The 21536-nt window shown below is 40.2% G+C and overlaps 1 protein-coding gene across 5 annotated transcripts in view; it reads left to right on the top strand.

Moving 5' to 3' along the window:
- The window catches only part of MYH10 (myosin heavy chain 10), a 139658-nt gene that overhangs the window by 49544 nt on the left and 68578 nt on the right, over positions 1-21536 (top strand). For all 5 annotated transcript variants that reach the window (XM_081219265.1, XM_081219261.1, XM_081219264.1 and 2 more), the window contains exons 5-6: positions 1767-1869; positions 8728-8820. In XM_081219265.1, the coding sequence (XP_081075391.1) occupies positions 1767-1869; positions 8728-8820 (196 nt within the window). The remainder of the gene's footprint in view (positions 1-1766; positions 1870-8727; positions 8821-21536) is intronic.

Genomic DNA, 21536 nt, shown 5'->3' with positions numbered 1-21536 from the left:
GGTCAACCATTGATGTTGGGATGTGGACTGAATCATTTGAGGGGAAAATGAGATTCAATCTTGACCTCAGACCATACATTTTTTTTTTCAAATTACTTAAAGACTTAGTTGTAAAAAGTGAAACCATCAAAGTCTTGGAAGAAAATATAGATGGTTTTAATAATATAGATGATATAGAAATGAAAATATAGATGGATATAATGTTAGTGCAGGAAAGGCCTTTCTAAGCCTGAATAGCAGGCAGAAACCTTAATAGAAGGTTTGGTGGATTGGAGTACCTAAGACTAGACTTAGATGGCAAAACAAAGAAGGGGACAGTTTTTAATACAACAGTAGATGGTGGTTAATAAGCTTAATATGTAAAATATTCTTAGACACCAGTAAGTGGGTTGTATCTAGAATCATCAAATCTTGGAGCGGGAAAGGGTCTAATCCTATTCCTACATTTTACCAATGATGATGTCCATTTCCAGAGAAGTTAATTTCCTTACTCAAAGCAATACAACTAGGTGATCAATAGGATCCTTTTGCCCCACCCCTCGGGTGTTTGGGTGCAGAGATTTAGGGAGGTAATGCAACCAGGAAACCTAAAGAACTCATGTTGGGGACAGTTCAGATAGTACAATTCCAAGTACAATTTCAAGAAAGGGTCAGAGTTCGAAAAAATAGATTTTCAAGCCTTAAATAAAAGAGGCCTAGAGGATCACTAGTTGGCCGTGTGTATAATAACATTTTTGAGTTCCTGGGGTGTTTTTGTTGTTGTTTTTTAGAAAATTAATTTTATATTACAGTTTTTTATTTTAATCCAAATTGAGATTTTATTCATTGTCCAGGTAGAATTGAGATTTTATTCATTGTCCAGGTAGGTTTGCTTTGCCTGGGTCTTGGGGAACCTCAAGTATTTGATCAGAGAGGCCGTAGTTCAAGTATCACACTATATGCTAGCAGCTTGCCTGAATTTCAAGCTTAGTACTGAGTAGAAGTAAAAAGCAACCTTTGAAATGTGCCAGCCTCGTTTGAAAATAGAAATCATAGGAAGGGATAGCATTTGTCCCAGTTCATAACAAAATTCGTAGTATTCCTTCATTTTCTCTACAAATTACGTCCTGGCTGTGTGTCAACGCTGCACAAGGTTACGTGGATTTAAAAGAAACTAGACAAACATACAAATCAGCAAACACATGGGGCCTTATCCTTACCTCGGGTGAGGCTGGTGATCACTGTGAAGATTTGTGTATGAGGTTTGTACAAGGTGCCACGTGGGTCTAGGGGAGAGAACCACCGTCAGCCTGGTCTGAGGGATGAGCCAAGAAGGCGTCTAGTGGTCTTGAAGGTGCTGTCAGTAATCAGCGGACATCCCAGAGTTCATTCAGCTCCTTCAGATTAAATTACCTTAATTTAACTGTTTTAGGAATTCTGTTTCCAGTGCTGGATATGTTTCTGGTGCTGAGGCATTGCTTCACAAACTTCACAAACTAGTAAACTTCACTTCTCTGGCAGAGTGCCCAATTCCAAGGGAAAAAAAAATTTGTTGTGAGCATTTTCCTCTGTCCCCTTACCGGCGTCTACCAAAAAAATATTTGGGTTAATTTATGCCATTTAAAAATAATGATTTTCCAACTACTGGTGATAGGTTTTTTTCCTTCTTCTTCCCTACTTATTCTCTACTAATTCTTGTTCCAGCTCAGTTTAATTTTGTTGATTATAGTTTGGGAATGGGTGTGCTGTGCTTTTTGTGAAGCAGCCTATGTTAATATTTCTTCCAGGGGTGAATCGGGTGCCGGGAAGACAGAAAATACTAAGAAAGTCATTCAGTACCTTGCTCATGTCGCTTCTTCACACAAAGGACGAAAGGACCATAATATTCCTGTAAGTGTTTGTTCTGCTGTTGTCTTTTAAAACCCTTAGATTTATTCTTTTGTAATTTCAGAAACAAGAATAAGGAAGCAAGGGTACTCAGTATGCTTCTGTAATTGACAGCTCCCTTGTCTCTGCCACTCACCCCCCACCCCCCGCCCAGCAAGGAGGGAGCTAGGGCATCAGGAAATTGTTAGTAACTAGCGATTCCACCAGGGCAAACTGGAATTACGGTTGTAACTCGAAGCCTAATTTCTTACAAAGCTGTGGTGGGGATGGTTAAACATCGATGAGCAGTGCTCAGGAAGATTTCTTCGTTTCCACCAAAAGAAGATCCTCAGATATTTTCAGCGCTTCTTCCTGAACTTACAGAGCTTACCACCCACAGCAGCCTGAGGGGAGGATAGAAATTTGGGGAGAATTGATGATAGAAAAGGGGTGAGAATATAAACGTCAGTTATCCTTAATCTGTAGATATGAGAAGTAGTAGTTAACACTCCCTGAGAGATGCCAGGCAAAACAGCTTTCACGGTTCTAAACCGCACATTGACTTGGTGCTTTGGATGTGGCTTACCGCTAGGAAAAGACCCAAACTTGCTAACGTTTGCATTTATCTGTTTGTAACGAGCAGCAGGAATCACCTAAACCAGTGAAACACCAGGCAAGTGCTTTTCTTTATGCTTCTTAGTCTTGAGTGTTTGCACTAATTTCTGTCTTTGGATTGAATCTCTACTAGAAACAAATACCATTAGTTCTGAGCAAAATCTCCTATGAACAAAATATTTAGTTGTGAAATTGTGTCGCTTTGAGGCTTATTCTTTCCTGAGAAGCAGCATGCCATTTTGCTTTACCTTTGTTTTATAGAGGAATTTTAATATTTATTTACCCTTTCATCATGACATTGAATCATATGTTTATGAAGCATGTAAACTTAGGGTTTCATGTGTCAATTACCAGGTGGAATTACTTTAATACTTGTTAAACAGGTGGAAACCTAACTTTATTGCCACACTTTAAATTTTGAATTTGGGGCTGCAGCTTTAAAAGTTGCAACTTAAAAAATTTCTAATCTGTTTACATTGTAGGGCCTGGTAAGTGTTTTAACCCAAAAGCCTCATTGTATTTAATACATAAATTTAGAATTTTCTTTATCCAGGGCAAGTAGCAGAGGAATGTGATTCTCCCTAATTATCAGATGCCCGCCTTTTAGCTCCGCAGAGCATAGCAATGAACAAACCATGGACCGGAGCATTTCCTGCTACTTGGCAAGAGAGGGAGGGCAGAGCTGAGCCAGATGCCTTGGATAGAATGGGACGTCTGTACTTGGACATCCCATTCCCTCGCACTAGAACGGTTCTGGTTTGTCTGTCTTCCACAAGCATAGTGGTGCAAAGCTAGCATAGAGCAAGAAATGATAGTGTTATGAAAACAATCTCTTAATATAAAGAAATGATCAGAAACATCTAAAGGAATAGTCCCAGATACTGAGATTTTCAGATATCTTTTTTAGAATTCTTAAGAAATTCTCAGACACTAAAAGCTGTACTATACCTATGAAGGCCCAGGATGTCCTTTTGCTTTTAGCTGTAGACCAGACCAGTGATACACATTGGGAGGATGAATGAAATAATCATTATCCTATATGATAGTTAAAGGCTTCTTTGCCAGTTAAAGAAGGAATCTCTGGACCAGCAACCAGCTTTTCTTTGTGTTTTAGAGTACATGCTAAATGACCTTTTAATATGTACTTAGATCACTAGCAAAATAGTGTTAAATAGTTAACATACAGATTTAGTTTTTCCAAATCCTCGGTGGATTACATAAATCATGATTGTTAACATTTTGTTTCGATGTCATCTTAAACTACAGAGTGGGTCCCTGTTGTGTGTGAGTAGCATGCCTACCCCTAGATTTTATTTTGGGTCAAATCGACCCCTGTAAGCAGGTATCCTCCGAGAAGGCGAGACGACAGCTTCTCTGGGCCGTGCTGCACTGTCATTACTGATTTGCATGTCTTGTTGCATGTCCTCACTCTGCGCAGAATCTTCCCTGCTGCTTTCCCCAAGGTTATGTTAAAACTAGTCAAGTAGTAGCTCTGCCATGTTTTTAGAAACATGAGAAGACTGCTGGTTCTCAATTACTTTTTCTTCCCCAGCACACCTGAGGAATATGAGATACTCCTGAGCATAGGGACTGGTCACACCCTGGGGAGGGTTGAATCAAGAACTTACTTCTCTCCCCACACCCCCTCCCCTTCCCGGGCACCCATAGGCATGACTTCCTCACCCCATTTTGACGATGACTACCGTAGAGTAACGGTTATGCTTTGCAAAGGCAGTGTTTCTCTTGGTTTAATATCACTGGTTTCCAAATTTATGTTGAACTTTATTGGCAAAACTTAGATTCCCAGGAACAATTTGTGTCAATTGCTAGCATTTTATCACTAAACAGCAGTATAAATTGTAAAAACAAAGTGGAAGGCATTTGTAGGCTCCTGATTTTGTGAGTCTTTGTCTCTTTGCTCATTCTTTTTTTTAAATAACTTTATTAAGATTTAAATTCATGTCCCATAAAATTCACTCCTTTAAAGTGTACAGGTCAGTGTTTTGGTTTTTTTTTTTTTTTTCAGTGTTTTCCCAGAGTTATGCAATTATTACTACAATCAATTTTAGAACATTTTCATCACCCCAAAAAGAAACCGTATACCTATTAGGAATCACCTTCCATGTTCTCCCAGCCCCTGGAAATCACTCATCTACTTCCTGCCTCTCTGCATCTGCCTATTCTGGGTATTTTATATGAACGGAATCATATAATATGTGGTTCTCACTGTGCATGTTTTCAAGGTTCATCCGTGCTGGAGCATGTGTAAGTGCTCCATTCCTTTTTGTGGCCAAATAATAATGTTATATTAAATTTGTCACGTTCTGTTCATCCCTTCACCAGTTGATGGCCATTTGGATTGTTTCCACTTTGGCACCAATATGAATAGTGCTGCAATATATAAGTTTTCACGTAGCCATACATTTTCAGTTCTCTTGGGTGTATGCCTAGGAGTGGAATTGCTGGATTGTGGTAATTTTCTGTTTAACATTTTAAGGAACTGCCAAACTTTTCCATAGAGGCTGCACCACTTTACATTCTGTGCAATGTTTGAGGGTGCCAGTTTCTCCATATCCTGGGCAACACTTGTCATTGTCTTTTTTTTTTTTTTTTTTTTTTTTTTGTGGTACGCGGGCCTCTCACTGCTGTGGCCTCTCCCATTGCGGAGAACAGGCTCCGGACGCGCAGGCTCAGCGGCCATGGCTCACGGGCCCAGCTGCTCCACGGCATGTGGGATCCTCCCAGACTGGGGCACGAACCCGCGTCCCCTGCATCGGCAGGCAGACTCTCAACCAGTGCGCCACCAGGGAAGCCCTCATTGTCTTTTTATTAAGGCCATCCTAGCGGTGTGAAGTGATCGATTTTTTTATGTTTACCCTTATAACTTCATCTTCATTATAGAAATATGAACAAATGTAAGAAATAACATTTTCAAAATTAAGGTCACAATATTTAAGAAGTGAAACGTTTACCTATCAACTTTTACTTACCATAACAAAATGAGTCCTGGTTTGGCTTAATGCCCCAGCCAACAGCAAGTACAGCTCCAGTGCCCATATTCCGCTCATCGTAGGTCACTGTTACAGACCCTCGATGTCTGGCACAGTGTTCAGGGCCACTCCAAAGCCTGGACATGGTATGATTTCAGAGCAGATTTGAGGACGACTAATTTCTTAAACTGGACCATCCCCTGGGAATGACTCCTTCAAGCCAGCCCACCTCCCCACTGACTCCTGAGTCATCCACCTCTAGATGGCAGCTTCCGGATGACTCTGTATCTACTGGTCTAAACTGCTTTGAACTAAGACAAAAAGGTGATAGATAGCAAGTAACAGGCACAGAAATTAGAGCCTGCGGCACAAGATTAGAGTCTGGTTCTAAACATGGCGATTGACTGCTGCTGCCAGCTTCCAACCCTACTCTCTGGTCAGTGGGACGCCTGCAGCTTTGCCCATCAGGCCTACAAGGTGCAGCAAGGGTCCAGCCCGAGTCCCCTTGCTGGCTGAACTGGAGTTTTGAAAGAGGTGTATGTATACATATATATATCATTTTTTTTAAACCAATTTAAAACTCATCCTATATCTATCATATAGCAAGTGTATATAATAAATTATGTAATAAACACAAGGGTATAGTTTTCATCACGATTGGTAAACCTTTAAAGCATCATATAATTCTAAATACTTAGAACTTTAAAAATAATTTAAATAGCTAATGCTGATTTCTTTTCCCCACATTCCCAAGTGACATTTCTCATTACTATATAGAATAGAAAAGGGACATAGCCCATCCAAGTTCCAGCAGAAAGGTTAGCACTTAGTCACTGTCCCCTGATGGTTTGTAAATGGCTTCATAATTTGGTTGAGAGCTGTTAGCCCTGTTTATCTAAATGTGAAATTATTCAATGCAGAAATGATAAATTTTAGTGGTAACTTCTTAAAGATCATTTTTGTGTGTTTTTAATATTAGCTCTGTGTCAAGCTCTTTGTGATTCATTTATGAGTTTTTGAGATCTTTACTTGGTCTCCGTGATGTCAAAAATCCATTGGAAGAGAAGTACCACCACATTCCTGTTAATGTAGTGGCCTCCAAAGCAGGGACCCAAGCCTGCGGTTACCACAGTGATTATGAGGACCCTTAACCCAAATCTTACTTCCACCTCTGGCTCACCACCATCGCCTCCCCAAATACTACTAGAATGTCTTTGGACCGCTGATTACCCATCCATTCAGCAAACATTCATGGAGCATCATTTTGGCATGATACTGACTAACCTCATGCAGGGTATACAGCCGGTGCCTTTAAGCCAAGAGAAGAATGGAATCAGGGTCAGTGGATCACATGCACACATGTGCGTGTACACACACATGCACGCATACACACGCGAAGGAGAAAAGAAAAGAATCTATAAACTTGACCCAAAGAATTCTTGAAGCCATGTCTAGGGAATATTAAAATGAGGTATACAATATTTGCTTTACCTCCAAGTTAGGAAAATATTTTAAAGATAGATTATTATTGAAAGTATTTTTATTATGATTTAGTAGGATAGTGTGTAATTTTAAGGAATCTGTATTCTAACTCCTTGATCCAACCGTAGGAGTGTCAGGTAAGGCAGTGCCCCACTTATCAAGTCCGGGTTTTTCTGACAGTTTCTACGCCCTGATCACACAGATTGAGTTAGGTTAAGGGATTCTAGAGCCCAAATCATTATTGCGGCGCCAGTGCACCAAGAGCTTTGCGAGATGTTAACAGAGACTCCGTGATGGCTGTGACCACTAACCTCCAGGGGAAAAGCACTTCTACGTCACAGCACAATGGCTGCTATTCTTAGTGATGACTCTCAGCCATTAACATTGGTTCAGGACACCATGTTTTAGAAACTTTGATAGCATGTAGTGTTTAGAAAATTTACATCAGAAGTAGTCTGGTGTCTTAAAGTCCATAAACGGGAAGATCCCCTGTACAGGGAGCATATTATCTAAAGCCAGGAATGTGAGTTGATGCCACGTCATGACATTCACATGGCAGGACTGGTTCCTGACTGGTTTCAGTCGAACACAATAGTAGACTCTAGATAAAACCTGGGAAAATAATCCAGACAATCGGACAATCCAGGTAAATGCTCTAGAGTAGACATGTAACACTGCAGCGCCTCACTGTGTGTCACGGGCTTCAGGAACATTTCCTACCCTTTCATTGGAGTGAACCACACCACCTAAACATCCAGCCACACCTGGGTTAGATGCCGAGACTGCATGTGTGGCATAGATTTGTTCCTGATTTTAGAGTCGATGATAGTGTAATATGTCACAGAGCAAGTGGCCATTAATTTTTAAATCTTATGTGAGCTTCCTTGTACTCTTTTTTTTGCTTAGAGAATCACAGTAGCTAGCAGTTTTTCTTTCTTGAGGTCTGGTATACTGCGGGTATTTTAAAATACAGGGGTAAGATCTGTGTTTGGAAAGAGTAGATTTATTTAAGTCCTACAGTGTAATTCTGAAATTACATTCCAGGGATCCAGAAATGCCTCATGCTTCCCCATGCAGCCTTCTGTTGTGTTTCGTGATTAAAGCATATATTAATATACTTACGTATTTTGTTTGTAAAATCTGTTCTACAGCTTAATTTGCATATAAGTAATGACCATTATACCAAATACAGTATACTTAGCTTTTTAAATATGTGCAAGAATTCAGTAGCGTCGCCATCTTTGTCATCTCTGAAACTGGAGATGAGGACATTGCCCTGTCTACGTCGTTAAGATATTATGTGAAACCCTTGGAAAAATGGCAAGTCTTATTACCAGTACAGTGGAAATTATTAGGATTTGCTGCCTTAAACCTTTGGAACCAGGCAAAGTAGAAATAAGCAGAAGTATAAGTATTAATATGTCCTCAATTGAAGTATCATGCTAAATTTCATTTCATGAAAACCAGTTTGCTTTATTTTAAAAATTCTCCACTTAATTTATGTGCCCCGTCCTTAAATTTACCATCACTGTGCAGTGTGACATTTTCTTCTCCTTGTGAGCACATGATAGATGCTAATTTTTTCCTTTAGCAGAGCCCATAAGACCAAGATAAGAATCCAACAACAAAGCTTGCTGGATAGCAAATAAAATGAAAACACTGAGCAAAAGAGGCAGTGTTTGGTTTTTCTTTGTTTTTTTTTCCCTGAGGACTGGAGTAGACATGTTAGATTAACATATATTTGCTTTTATTTGTGTGTGTGTGTGTGTGTGTGTGTGTGTGTGATGTCTTTTAGGGGGAACTTGAACGGCAGCTTTTGCAAGCAAATCCAATCCTGGAATCATTTGGAAACGCAAAGACTGTGAAAAATGATAACTCATCTCGTTTTGTAAGTTTAAAAGCACCAGAAACTTTTCATTCCTCAGACTTCTAGTTGAATGTCTACTATGATTAAGCAAATCAAGTACTTTCCTTCCTAACAGATGTAGTATGGAACAGGGCTGTCCAATAGAAATACAATGCAAGTCACGTGTAATTAACATTTTCCTAGTAGTCACATTTTAAAAAGCAAAACAAATGGGAAAAAACAAATGGGAAAGTAATTTTAATCATATGTTTATTATATATAGTTATGTATATAGATAGTTATGTATTATTCTGTGGATGTATAATTGTATAACCTCTCTGAACTTATTTCTTCGTTTTTGATTGGGGATGATATATAATTACGAGGTTGGCGTGGAGATTAAATGAGATGCGTGCTGAATACTTAACACAGAACCAGGCACGGTAAACACTCAACAAGCAAAGTTGGAATTGGATGTGGTAAATTGTTCTTTTCATACATTACCATTTCTATGGGATGTGGACCTCAGAATAATTTGTCCCTCACATTTTGTCTCCTCAAAAATTTCCTCTCAGCCGTTCGACTCTCTTAATTCGCTGAAAGCTTTACTTTCTTCCTCAGCCCGACCGGCTTGCACACCTAGTCTGGGGATGTTATCCTGAGTGACAGCCGGCTCAGGGTGACTTACAAGACACGGCCCTCCCCTTTCCAGCTGCTTAGAGTCGACACTTGAATAGCAAATCTTATTCAACTTCTGTTATTTATACTTAAGTCATTCGAGTTAATTCTATGTTTTTCCTCCCTCCTCTGATACTAGACGTCTTGGTTAAAGTTAAGAAGGGCAGAATCAGAGACTTCAATTCTAACAATCCCTTGATGGGTAGTTTCTGGAAATCGGGTTCACTGTGACATTCTTTACTCTGGGTCCGCATGTTAATCTCCTGATGATGAGGTTTCTGTGATTAGGAGATGCCACCAGATCACAGGGGACCCAGGAAATACAAAGGTAGCTAGATAACCCTCTGTATGCCTTTGCCCGGGCTGCCAAAACAGAGCACCACAGACTGGGTGGCTTAAACAATAGACATGTATTTTCTCACAGTTGGAGGAAGTCTGGGATCAAGGTGTTGGCAGGGTTGGTTTCTTCCGAGGCCTCCCTCCTTGGCTTGTGGATGGCCGTCTCCTGTGAATTCACGTTCCCTTCCCTCTGCATGTCTGTGTCTGTCCTTCTCTCATAAGACCCCAGTCATATTGGATCCGGCCCACCCTAGTGACTCATTTTAGCTTAATTACATCTGTGAAGACCTTTTCTTTAAACATAGTCATGCTCTGAGCTACTAGAGGTTAGGACTTCAACATATGGATTTGGGGGTGGGGGATGATTCAGCCCGTAACACCCTCAGAGGTAGTTTAAGTGCAAGAGACTTTCCAAGTTATGTAACAAGTATGGGACTATTTGCTTGGAATATTGTTTATTCCCAGTAAGATAAAATCTGAAGATTTGCTTAATCCAAGTTCATTTAGTAATTATTTTAGCCTTTTCTGTACAAGTGGGATAACAAATGTGCCCGTGTCAGTAGGAAGCATGGCTGTGACTTCTGGCTCTGGGGAAACTGAGCTGCTTTTTGAGTTTCTGTCATTCTGTGGATCATCAGCACTGAGCTGGAGCCACAATTAAATCTGAAATTCTTCCTCCTGAAAGCCCTGTGTTTAGTGGCTGTGTCATGGGATGGGAGACACAGTGAGCTACCAGCTTTGGTATGTGAATCTCCGTGACGATTTTCAAGGACTTCTTAGTGGAAAATGTTTTATTTTACCACATAAATCAAGTTACCAGTCTATTCTGATTTCTACCTCCCCCCCAAACCACACTCTAAATTCAAGAAAAACACTTTTGTACCCATTAGTCTCATTTTTGCCTAGAAAAGATAAATTGCTACTAACCAGTCATGTGTGTCCTTTGGTAAAGAATGTAGCGATTCTGTTACTAAGTGGTAAAGATTCATCTACTGCGGTTTTTGTGTTTGGGACAGATAGACCTGTTGCTATGTAACAAATTCCCCTAAGACCTAGTGACATAAAACGTTGATCGTCTCAGCGTTTCTGAGTGCTGGTTCTGGCCCGTGGTCTCCCATGAGGTCGTCATTACTGTGTGAAGGCCTGCTGAGGCTGGAGGAGCTTCCCAGCTTACTTGGGTAGCTTTTGGCAAGAAGCCTCAGTTCCACACCTCAGTGGTCTCTCTGCAGGGACGCTTGCTCACGACATGGCAGCCGGCATCCCCCAGAGCACGTGACCCGAGTCCCAGAAGGTAGGGGTTATTGAGGCCATCTTGGAAATTGGCTACCAGAGATCATTAGATTTCCATATTGACATATGTAGGTTATAATCTGTAATTTGCATTACTCTAGATCAGTGGTTCTCAATTTGGGGTCCCCTGGGGATCCCACATTTGACATCTCGTGGGTGGAGGCCAGGGATGTTGCTAAACATCCTACAATGTACAGGACAGGCCCCACAACAGAATTATCCCCAAATGTCAGTTATATGGAGGTTGAGAAACTCTGCTCTAGTTTGTTCCTTTAACTTGCAGTCTAAATTAAGCTGATCACTTTTTGAAATTCATTTGCAGAGCAATTACTATACTTAAGTCTCCTTAATGCTTGTTATTGACACATCCTGTTCCAAAGGTTGATAAAATAATTCTGGTGGGAACTTCTTTTACATTCTACTGGTGGGAAGAATTTCTTAGATTGTTTCCTAGTAAGATTGATTCTAGCAAGAATCACCCATTCAGTGTGAATTCTCAACAAACCCTGATTCAGCTGAGGTTCCACCTTCCAAAGTGCTTGTACTACTGAATAATCATCATTAAGTATGCTCAATCTAATATAGTAAAAGCTAATCCTTTTTTTTTTTGGAGTATAATTGCTTCACAATGCTGCGTTAGTGTCTGCTGCACGATGAAGTGAATCAGCCATAGGCATACATATATCCCATCCCTCTTGGACTTCCCTCCCACCTCCACCCCCATCCCACCCATCTAGGTCATCACAGAGCACTGAGCTGAGCTCCCTGTGCTATACAGCAGGTTCCCACTAGCTATCTATTTTACACATGGGTAGTGTATATATGTCAATCCTAATCTCCCAATTCGTCCCACCCTCCCCTTACGCCCCTGTGTCCACATGTCTGTTCTCTACGTCTGTGTCTCTATTCCTGCCCTGCAAATAGGTTCATGTGTACCATTTTTCTAGATTCCACATATATGCGTTAATATAAGATATTTGTTTTTCTGACTTACGTCACTCTGTGTGACAGACTCTAGGACCATCCACATCTCTACAAATGACCCAATTTCGTTGCTTTTTATGGCTGAGTAATATTCCATTGTATATATGTACCACATCTTCTTTATCCATTCCTCTGTCGATGGACACTTAGGTTGTTTCCATGTCCTGGCTATTGTAAATACTGCTGCAGTGATCATTGGGGTGGATGTGTCTTTTTGAATTATGGTTTTCTCAGGGTATATACCCAGTAGTGGGATTGCTGGGTCATATAGTAGTTCTATTTTTAGTCCTTTTAGGAACCTCCATACTGTTCTCCATAGTGGCTGTATCAATTTACATTTCCACCAACAGTGCAAGAGGGTTCCCTTTCCTCCACACCCTCTCCAGCATTTATTGTTTGTAGATTTTTTGATGATGGCCATTTTGACAGGTGTCAGATGATACCTCACTGTAGTTTTGATTTGCATTTCTCTAATGGTTAGTGATGTTGAGCATCCTTTCATGTGTTTGTTGGCAATCTGTATATCTTCTTTGGAGAAATGTCTGTTCAGGTCTTCTGCCCATTTTTGGATTGGGTTGTTTGTTTTTTTGATATTGAGCTGCATGAGCTGCTTGTAAATTTTGGAGATTAATCCTTTGTCAGTTGCTTCATTTGCAAATATTTTCTCCCATTCTGAGGGTTGTCTTTTCATCTTGTTTATGTTTTCCTTTACTGTGCAAAAGCTTTTAAGTTTCATTAGGTGCCATTTGTTTATTTTTGTTTTTATTTCCATTTCTCTAGGAGGTGGGTCAAATAGGATCTTGCTGTGATTTATGTCGTAGAGAGTTCTGCCTATGTTTTCCCCTAAGAGTTTTATAGTGTCTGGCCTTACATTTAGGTCTTTAATCCATTTTGAGTTTATTTTTGTGTATGGTGTTAGGGAGTGTTCTAATTTCATTCATATGGTAGTTCTATTTTTAGTTTTTTTTTGCGGTACGCAGGCCTCTCACTGTTGTGGCCTCTCCCGTTGTGGAGCACAGGCTCTGGATGCGCAGGCTCAGAGGCCATGGCTCACGGGCCCAGCCGCTCTGTGGCATGTGGGATCTTCCCGGACTGGGGCACGAACCCGTGTCCCCTGCATCGGCAGGCGGGCTCTCAACCACTGCACCACCAGAGAAGCCCTATTGTTAGTTTTGTAATGAACGTCCACACTGTTCTCCATAGTGGCTGTATCAATTTACATTTCCACCAACAGTGCAAGAGGGTTCCCTTTTCTCCACACCCTCTCCAGCATTTATTGTTTGTAGATTTTTTGATGATGGCCATTTTGACAGGTTGAGGTGATACCTCATTGTAGTTTTGATATGCATTTCTCTAGTAATTAGTGATGTTGAGCATCTTTTCATGTGCCTCTTGGCCATGTGTATGTCTTCTTTGGAGAAATGTCTGTTTAGGTCTTCTGCCCATTTTTGGATTGGGTTGTTTGGGTTTTTTTGATATTGAACTGCATGAGCTGTTTGTATATTTTGGGGATCAGTCCTTTGTCAGTTGCTTCGTTTGCAAAATTTTCTCCCATTCTGAACGTTGTCTTTTTGTCCTATGTTTTCCTTTGCTGTGCAAAAGCTTTTAAGTTTAATTAGGTCCCACTTGTTTATTTTTGTTTTTATTTTCATTACTCTAGGAGGTGGGTCAAAAAAGATCTTGCTGTGATTTATGTCAAAGAGTATTTTTCCTGTTTTCCTCTAAGAGTTTTACAGTATCAGGTGTTACATTTAGGTCTTTAATCCATTTTGAGTTTATTTTTGTGTATGGTGTTAGGGAGTGTTCTAATTTCATTCTTTTACATGTAGCTGTTCAGTTTTCTACTGCACCGCTTATTGAAGAGACTGTCTTTTCTCCATTGTATGTTCTTGCCTCCTTTGTCATAGATTAGGTGACCATAGGTGCATGGGTTTATCTCTGGGCTTTCTATCCTGTACCATTGATCTGTATTTCTGTTTTTGTGCCAGTACCATACTGTCTTGATTACTCTAGCTTTGTAGTATAAAAGCTAATCTTTTTAGAAAAGATTTTTGATTAAGGCAGTATTCTTAGCTATGCATTCAACCAAGAAACAAACGTATCTTTAATATTGACTTTGGGCTTTAATTCTTAGAAAGTCAACTTTATATTGATACGTACAGTATTTTTTTAAAGAATTTAGTAGCTAGCTACTATTACCATAAGGCATTAACTGCACAATACAACAAGAACTTGATTTTAGCAGGTCCATAAAAAATAGTGAAGTAATTAGTTCCGTTGACTGACTCTTGTTCAGTTAAAACACCCTTTAGCAGTTTCCTGTGGGTGTTGCCAACACTGGTTCTCAGGGGGTTAGAGAGTAGCCAGTGTAGACTCATTTTTAAATTAAATTTTATTAATTTAGATTTTTTGTTGTGCATTTCAGTTAACTGTTAAGCACCTATTCTTTGCCAGGCACTGTGCTGCTTACTTGTTATCTCCATTGGATGTCTAATGGATTTCTTGAATTGACAAATGGAACTTTTATTTTTTGGTTCAAAATTTCTTTTTTTAAGTCTGATGTCAGTAAGTGGTACCATCAAGTCACCCGGTTGCTTAAACTTAAAATAAAAACAACAAAACCTAGAAAAACAAAATACCTAGGAATCACCCTTGATTGAGCCTTTTTCTCATGGCCCATGTCCAAGCCAGGAGTGAATTTTGTGGTTCCACTTCCAGAACGTATTTCACATCTGTCCACGTTTCTCCTTCTCCCTTCCCTAAGCTCCTTGTTCGTCTCAAAGCTGGTCTGAGGAGGTTTCCTCTGTATCCTCTATCCCAGTGTCCTGCTGATTTCCCTTGTAGCACTTAACACAGTCTGTAGTTGGCGCTCTGCTTATCTGTGATCTCTCTCCTGCTAGCATGTAAGATCACTGGTGGTAGGGACCCCTTCCACCTTGCTCTCTGGATCCTTAGTTGCCTCTGCCTCCCACATGTAAGTACATAGTAGGTGTATGTATTTATGGAATCCATTGTTACAGTATGGTTGCCTACTAAGCGCTTGACACTCTTCTATGCCCTGGAGATATATCAGTGCACAAAACAAAGGTCTGCAACCTCACAGAGCTCACCTTCAGTTGAGTTTTACCTTTAATGTGTTTTTGATGACATGCCATCATGTACAGTTGAGCTCAGGGAGTGTTGCATGTGCCAGGCTCTCTGAGAATATGCATGCCCCAGTTTTGGGTTTTTTTTTTTTAATTGAAGCATAGTTGATTTACAGTATCATGTTAGTTTCAGGTGTACAGCGAAGTGATTCAGTTACACATCTTTTTTTCATATTCTTTTCCATTATAGGTTCTTACAAGATATTGAATATCGTTCCCTGTGCTATACAGTAAATCCTTGTTGCTTATGTTTTATATGTAGTAGTGTGTATCTGTTAGTCCCATACTCCTAATTTATCTCTCCGCACCCTTCCCTTTTGGTAACCATAAGTTTGTTTTCTATGTCTGTGAGCCTGTTTCTGTTTTTTTTTTTTTTTTTTTTTTTCCAGTACGTGGGCCTCCCACTGCTGTGGCCCCCCCCGCTGCGGAGCACAGGCTCCGGACGCGCAGGCCCAGTGGCCATGGCTTACAGGCCCAGCCGCCCCGCGGCATGTGGGATCCTCCCAGACCGGGGCACGAACCCAAGTCCCCTGCATCAGCAGGCAGACTCCCAACCACTGCGCCACCAGGGAAGCCCCTGTTTCTGTTTTGTAAATAAATTCATTTGTATTATTTTGTAGATTCCACATATAAGCAACATCGTGTGATTTGTCTTTCTCTGTCTGACTTACTTCACTCAGTATGATAATTTCTAGGTCCATCCATGTTGCTGCAAATGGCAATGTTTCATTCTTTTTTATGGATGAGTAGTATTCTGTTGTATACATATGTACCACATCTTTTTATCCATTCATCTGTTGCTGGACACTTAGGTTGCTTCCATGTCTTGGCTACTGTAAATAGTGCTGCTGTGAACATTGGGGTGCACGTATCTTTTCAAACTAGAGTTTTCGTCTTTTCCGGATATATGCCCAGGAGTGGGATTGCTGGATCATATGGTAACTTTTTACCTTTTTAAGGAACCTCCACCCTGTTTTCCATAGTGCATATGCCCCAGTTTTAGAAGTGTGGGCAGAAGGTGCGTGGGAGCTGCTGGCCCCACAGCGAGGCCAGCCTGGGGTTGGGGCTGGGATTGGGGTTGGACGTCAGACCGAAAGAGTGACGTGACGTTAAAAGATGAGTTGTGTGTACAGTGGAATTCCGTGTAGTCATTATTTACAAGCCACATGCCTGCAGTGAAAATATTAGAAACTATAAATTCTGTAAATTTTAGAATCCACTTGTTTCCATTTCTTTGATCTGATATAGACAAGTAATTTCCTGAAGAATATCTTTTCTTTCAAAGGTGACTAGCGCATGGTTTGTATTGAAGGGGATTCTTTAGGAGAGCATTGCCCTTACGAAAATAATCGTTCACAGTTAGTCCAGCTCTCTGTTTATGGGCAAGTGAAATGTGTTCCAGATGGAGGAGATTTATGTAAAATGAATGTCTTGTAATGAAACTTTAGAAACGGAGTTCAGTTTCAAAATGATTGTATCAGCAGATATGTCTCGTCTTAGAAAGTTTTAGTAGGGATCACTTTCCATATCTGCACAAATCTTTTCCTTTATTTCTTCTTTTTTTTTTTTTTTCATTTGCAAAGATTTAAGCCGATTTGGCAATTCCGTGTTATGTACCTTGTGGTAGCTAATTAGCCTCTAATTTTTGAAGCTAGATAAAGCCTCCAGGTGCCTCCTTACCCCTCGGCTACCAGGTTACAATGAAAGTGAGTCAGAATTCTGCACCCTCACGTGTATTATCGAGCAGGCACCAAAATCAGTTTTGTGGGTAAATTGAACACAGTTGCTGCTCTGTCTTGTGTTGTCTCACAGAGCCTTTCTGTAACGATTCACCGAGGCAAATGTGACAGTACCAGACACAGAACATGGTCTGCACCACGCAACCCCCATCCTCCAGATCCGCGGCTGCCCTCCCAACCCTGCAGCCCCTGGGGCTCACTGCAACCTTGACACCCGGCCCACACCAGACTGGCTGGCGGGCATCTGTGTATTTCCAATCAGCCCATGGCTATTAATGTCACTCATTTTTCCCCAGGAATTTCTAACATCGGTTACACTAAGTAGCAGGGCCACTTAGTTCACAAGAAAACTCATTTTACTAATTAACAAAGCTTCTGGTGTAATCTGGAGATTAAGATAGCTGAAGCATTTAAAATAGCCATCTGGCCTTGGGATTAAATCCTAACTAATTACTTCCCGAATGGGTTTTCCCATTTAGGGCAAATAGCTGCCTCCAGAGTGGAGATATTTCCTGGAGCAAACTAATACACATCCATAGCACGCTATCTATACTAACATGTTTTCAGGTAAATTACAGATCTTATAACAACTTTAAATACCAAATTAGGAAGGGGGAAGTTATTTTTAGAGCATGAAACAAACCTGCATTGTCCCTGTAGTAAGTTGCTAGCAATGTAGGTTTAATAACTATGGATACGTCATAACCACCCACTGAAAAAGTTCCAGAAAGTCAGTGTCGATTCAAAAGGAATAAAATTCTTTAAGTAAGGTAATTTTCTTCTTATTTTCTTGACAGTATCAAAATATCCAAGTTGTCCTATTGTACTTTTGGAGTGAAATTCTTTACAGTTTCTGTTTTACATAAGAGAGAGGATTCTAGCCATCTTTGCTGTTCAGACTCTTGCAGTAGCATGCTGTCTTAGTTGTCCTTGGATTGGGAAGCAATGTGCATGGCATCAAAATGCATCCTCTATCATTAACACATAATGTACTTGTCCTATTTTTTGCTTTTCCTTTGTTGTTGTTTTTATTGGCGAAATCCTGGTTGAATATTCTGAGTACCATAATCTGACCTATATGGGAATCAAATACAGTGTGGGCATCTTCACCACAAGTTTTTCACATCATGTCTAAAAGATGAGAGGACCCAACCCATTTAAAAGTAAAACTCTGCTTGTTTTCCACTTTAGATTTGTATGTTATTAAAAATGTTAATTCTGAAAGAGTATTTATTATGTATGTGACGGAAAAGCTTTTCAACCTATATATTTTATTTTCTCCCCTGACCCCACCCCAAGACTAACACTGAAGTGATTTCACATCCCCTGGCCTGCCTCTTACCTAATTTGCCAGGATGTTCAACATTAAGGGGAATATTTAAATCCTAGACCATTTGGGGGATGTTTAGTAAAGTATTTCTTTTTGGTTCAGAAATTTTGCTTTTTTCTGTTGTCAAAGTATTGGGCTTCCCTGGTGGCGTGGTGGTTGAGAGTCCGCCTGCCGATTCAGGGGACACGGGTTCGTGCCCCGGTCTGGGAAGATCCCACATGCCGCGGAGTGGCTGGGCCCGTGAGCCATGGCCGCTGAGCCTGCGTATCCAGAGCCTGTGCTCCACAACGGGAGAGGCCACAACAGTGAGAGGCCCGCGTACCGCAAAAAAACAAAAAACAAACAAACAAAAAAATAGAACCAAGATTTATTAGTTACTAAGTAGATTGTTTTCAGAGTTACTGGTTTCTTTTGGGGTCAGGACAGGGCCAGAGGGACACCCCCAGTCCACTCTGCCTTCTCCCACATGTAGGCTTTCTCATTCCATCCTCTTTTTTCATTAGTTTTTTTGCCTGGCCCTTTTCCTTTAGCCAAAAGAGATTTCTCTGGCACTAGCTGTAATGATTAGAGCAACTACAGATGCCAGTTATAAAAAGGAAAGGGAACCGATTTGGCTAGGGAACTGATGAGCAAATTAGATGTCGTATTTGGGGACTTTGTTTATCCAGGTAAGTGATCACATGTCTAAATTATTTGGGGACATTTCTTTTTAGGTTACCTGTTCAGAAGCCCGTGCTTTTAGTTCAGAAGAACTAAAAAACTTTAGTTTGTTTTTTTTTGCTCCTTTGAATCTAACTTCCTTTTTTAGTTTATATTTTCTCATGAAGTAAAGGAAAAATAAGTTCACCAAATATAAAATGGATAGTGTTCAATTTAAAATTTTAAAGTTATTAGAGTTCAACATTACCAGTGTGATAACTTTGTCCTTTTGCCCAAATAAAGAATTTCTTTTGTTTAATGAATTTTGAACTTCTAATGTAGAGTGGTAAAGAAAAGAGAATAGGAAATAGTATAAGAAGTTGAAAGCTTAAACAGCATGTAGATAAATACATAATAAATTAGACAAGTTATTGAAAGCTGAAAGTTTGTATTACTATATAATGAATTTTTAAGTGAAATATTCAGTAAGAATTAGGTGATATGATATTTTGATTAACCTTTCTGCAGGGTTAAAGTGAGAAGTTTGAAAAAGTATCTGAGCAGTTGTGTTGGCAGTGTAATCTTTGCAGCTTTGAAGTAATAACATTGTCTTGACTACTCTCTTAAAATAGTAATTTTTTATTAACTCAATGAAATAGTGTATAGATGATACAGCTGTTTAAAATTTGTAAAGAATTTTATTCCTCATTATAACATCAGGACTTGATTTTAGTTTTTGAGTTTCTTTTTTGAGCCGTTCTAATGATTTGTAAGGACTGATAGTTTTGAACTTTATTGTTTCTTAAGGATCTTCCACAAAACAAGAACAAAAATGACTTATTTTAAAAATAGCATAGGGCCTCCCTGGTGGCGCAGTGGTTGAGAGTCCGCCTGCCGATGCAGGGGATACGGGTTCGTGCCCCGGTCTGGGAGGATCCCATATGCCGCGGAGCGGCTGGGCCCGTGAGCCATGGCCTCTGGGCCTGCGCGTCCGGAGCCTGTGCTCCGCAACGGGAGAGGCCACAACAGTGAGAGGCCCGCATACCGCAAAAAGAAAAAAAAAAAAAAAAAAGAAAAAATAGCATAAAACTCATTTTCTCTCATAATTACCATATGAGTCCTTTGGGCCATTTTATAAATCTAAGAAAAATTAAGGGTTTTAGTGATCTTATTTTCTTCTGTATTTTGTAACATTTTGCTATTTCATCATCCTTGGAATTGATTCATCATTACTCATCAGTTATTCCCAACGGTGTTTAAAAAGACTAAAATAGAGGCTTCCCTGGTGGCATAGTGGTTAAGAATCCACCTGCCAGTGCAGGGGACACGGGTTCGAGCCGTGGTCCAGGAGGATCCCACATGCCGCGGAGCAGCTAAGCCTCTGTGCCACAGCTACTGAGTTTGTGCTGTAGAGCCCGCACACCACAACTACTGAGCCCACGGGCGTGCCTAGAGCCCGTGCTCCGCAGCAGGAGAAGCCACTGCAATGAGAAGCCCGCGCACCGCAACAAAGAGTAGCCCCCTCTCGCTGCAACTAGAGAAAGCCCGCGCACAGCAACAAAGACCCAACGCAGCCAAAAATAAATAAATTTATTTATCTCTTTTTTTAAAAAAAGACTAAAATAATAAGACTAATGGAATTGCCTAGAAGGAGGCTATAACAGTGACTGTTGCATCATCCTTTCGTTTGCTTATTGTATTGCCCAAAGAATTGCATTATCTTTCAAGAAGGTATGAAAGAATGCTACAGACAGCATTTTTGTAGTCTGCTTTTAGATTTCAGTGAACATAGTTGAAAAAATCAGAAGTTTTCACCTTAGTGACAGAGAACTGACAGAGGAACACATTTCACAGATATTAGATGAATCAGAAGATGAATGCAAAGAGGCAGCATTGTAGACTCTGATGACAGTGAAATTGGTTCTGTAAGTCTCAGGTTGAGTCTTCAAATGGTGTAGCCTTGAATTTTCTCAAACTCAAGAACAATCTATTTCTAAAGACAAAAAGGAAATATGTCATTGGCATCCAGTTAGTCATTCAACAGGAAGGATTTCCTAACTCAGAATTTTGTAATAAGAATCTGGACCGCTGGTTTTACTAAACGGCCGTGTGACAGTGTTCTTTCATCTTGTGTAATGTTTGTGGGTCAGCATTTATGCAGTATGGTTTGTAAAGGGACAAATGCTGAAGGCAGAATAGTATATGAAAGTGATTGGAAGGAAGTAGACGGTGTAGAAATGAAGAGATTCATTGGATTGACCATTCTAATCGGTGCTTGTAAATCTAAAAATGAAAATGTTTTACAGTTACAGAGCCAAAAAGGACTTCCACTCATAAACAAAATTATGGGCTGTCCGAGGTTTTAGGTATTCTTCCAGTATTGCATTCTGACAATGCAAGGGCAATAATAAGTGAGAACCTGTTGGTGGAAGGGAATAAAGGTGTTGATAGTTGCCACTCTGAACAGCTGTTACCCCAGGATGTTGTATCTCTTGAAGATAAGGGAGTAGTTTTGCTTACAACTTAGAGGTTGAAATCAGACTGCAGTGTATCACAGACTACTACTCTCTGTAGTAGTTTTATTTTAAGAGAACATGAACACAGATCCTCCCT

The sequence above is a fragment of the Mesoplodon bidens genome (genome assembly GCF_964165515.1).
Source record: "Mesoplodon bidens genome assembly, chromosome: 19".
Taxonomy (NCBI): domain Eukaryota; kingdom Metazoa; phylum Chordata; class Mammalia; order Artiodactyla; family Ziphiidae; genus Mesoplodon; species Mesoplodon bidens.
This window is presented reverse-complemented; position numbering and strand designations above follow the sequence as displayed.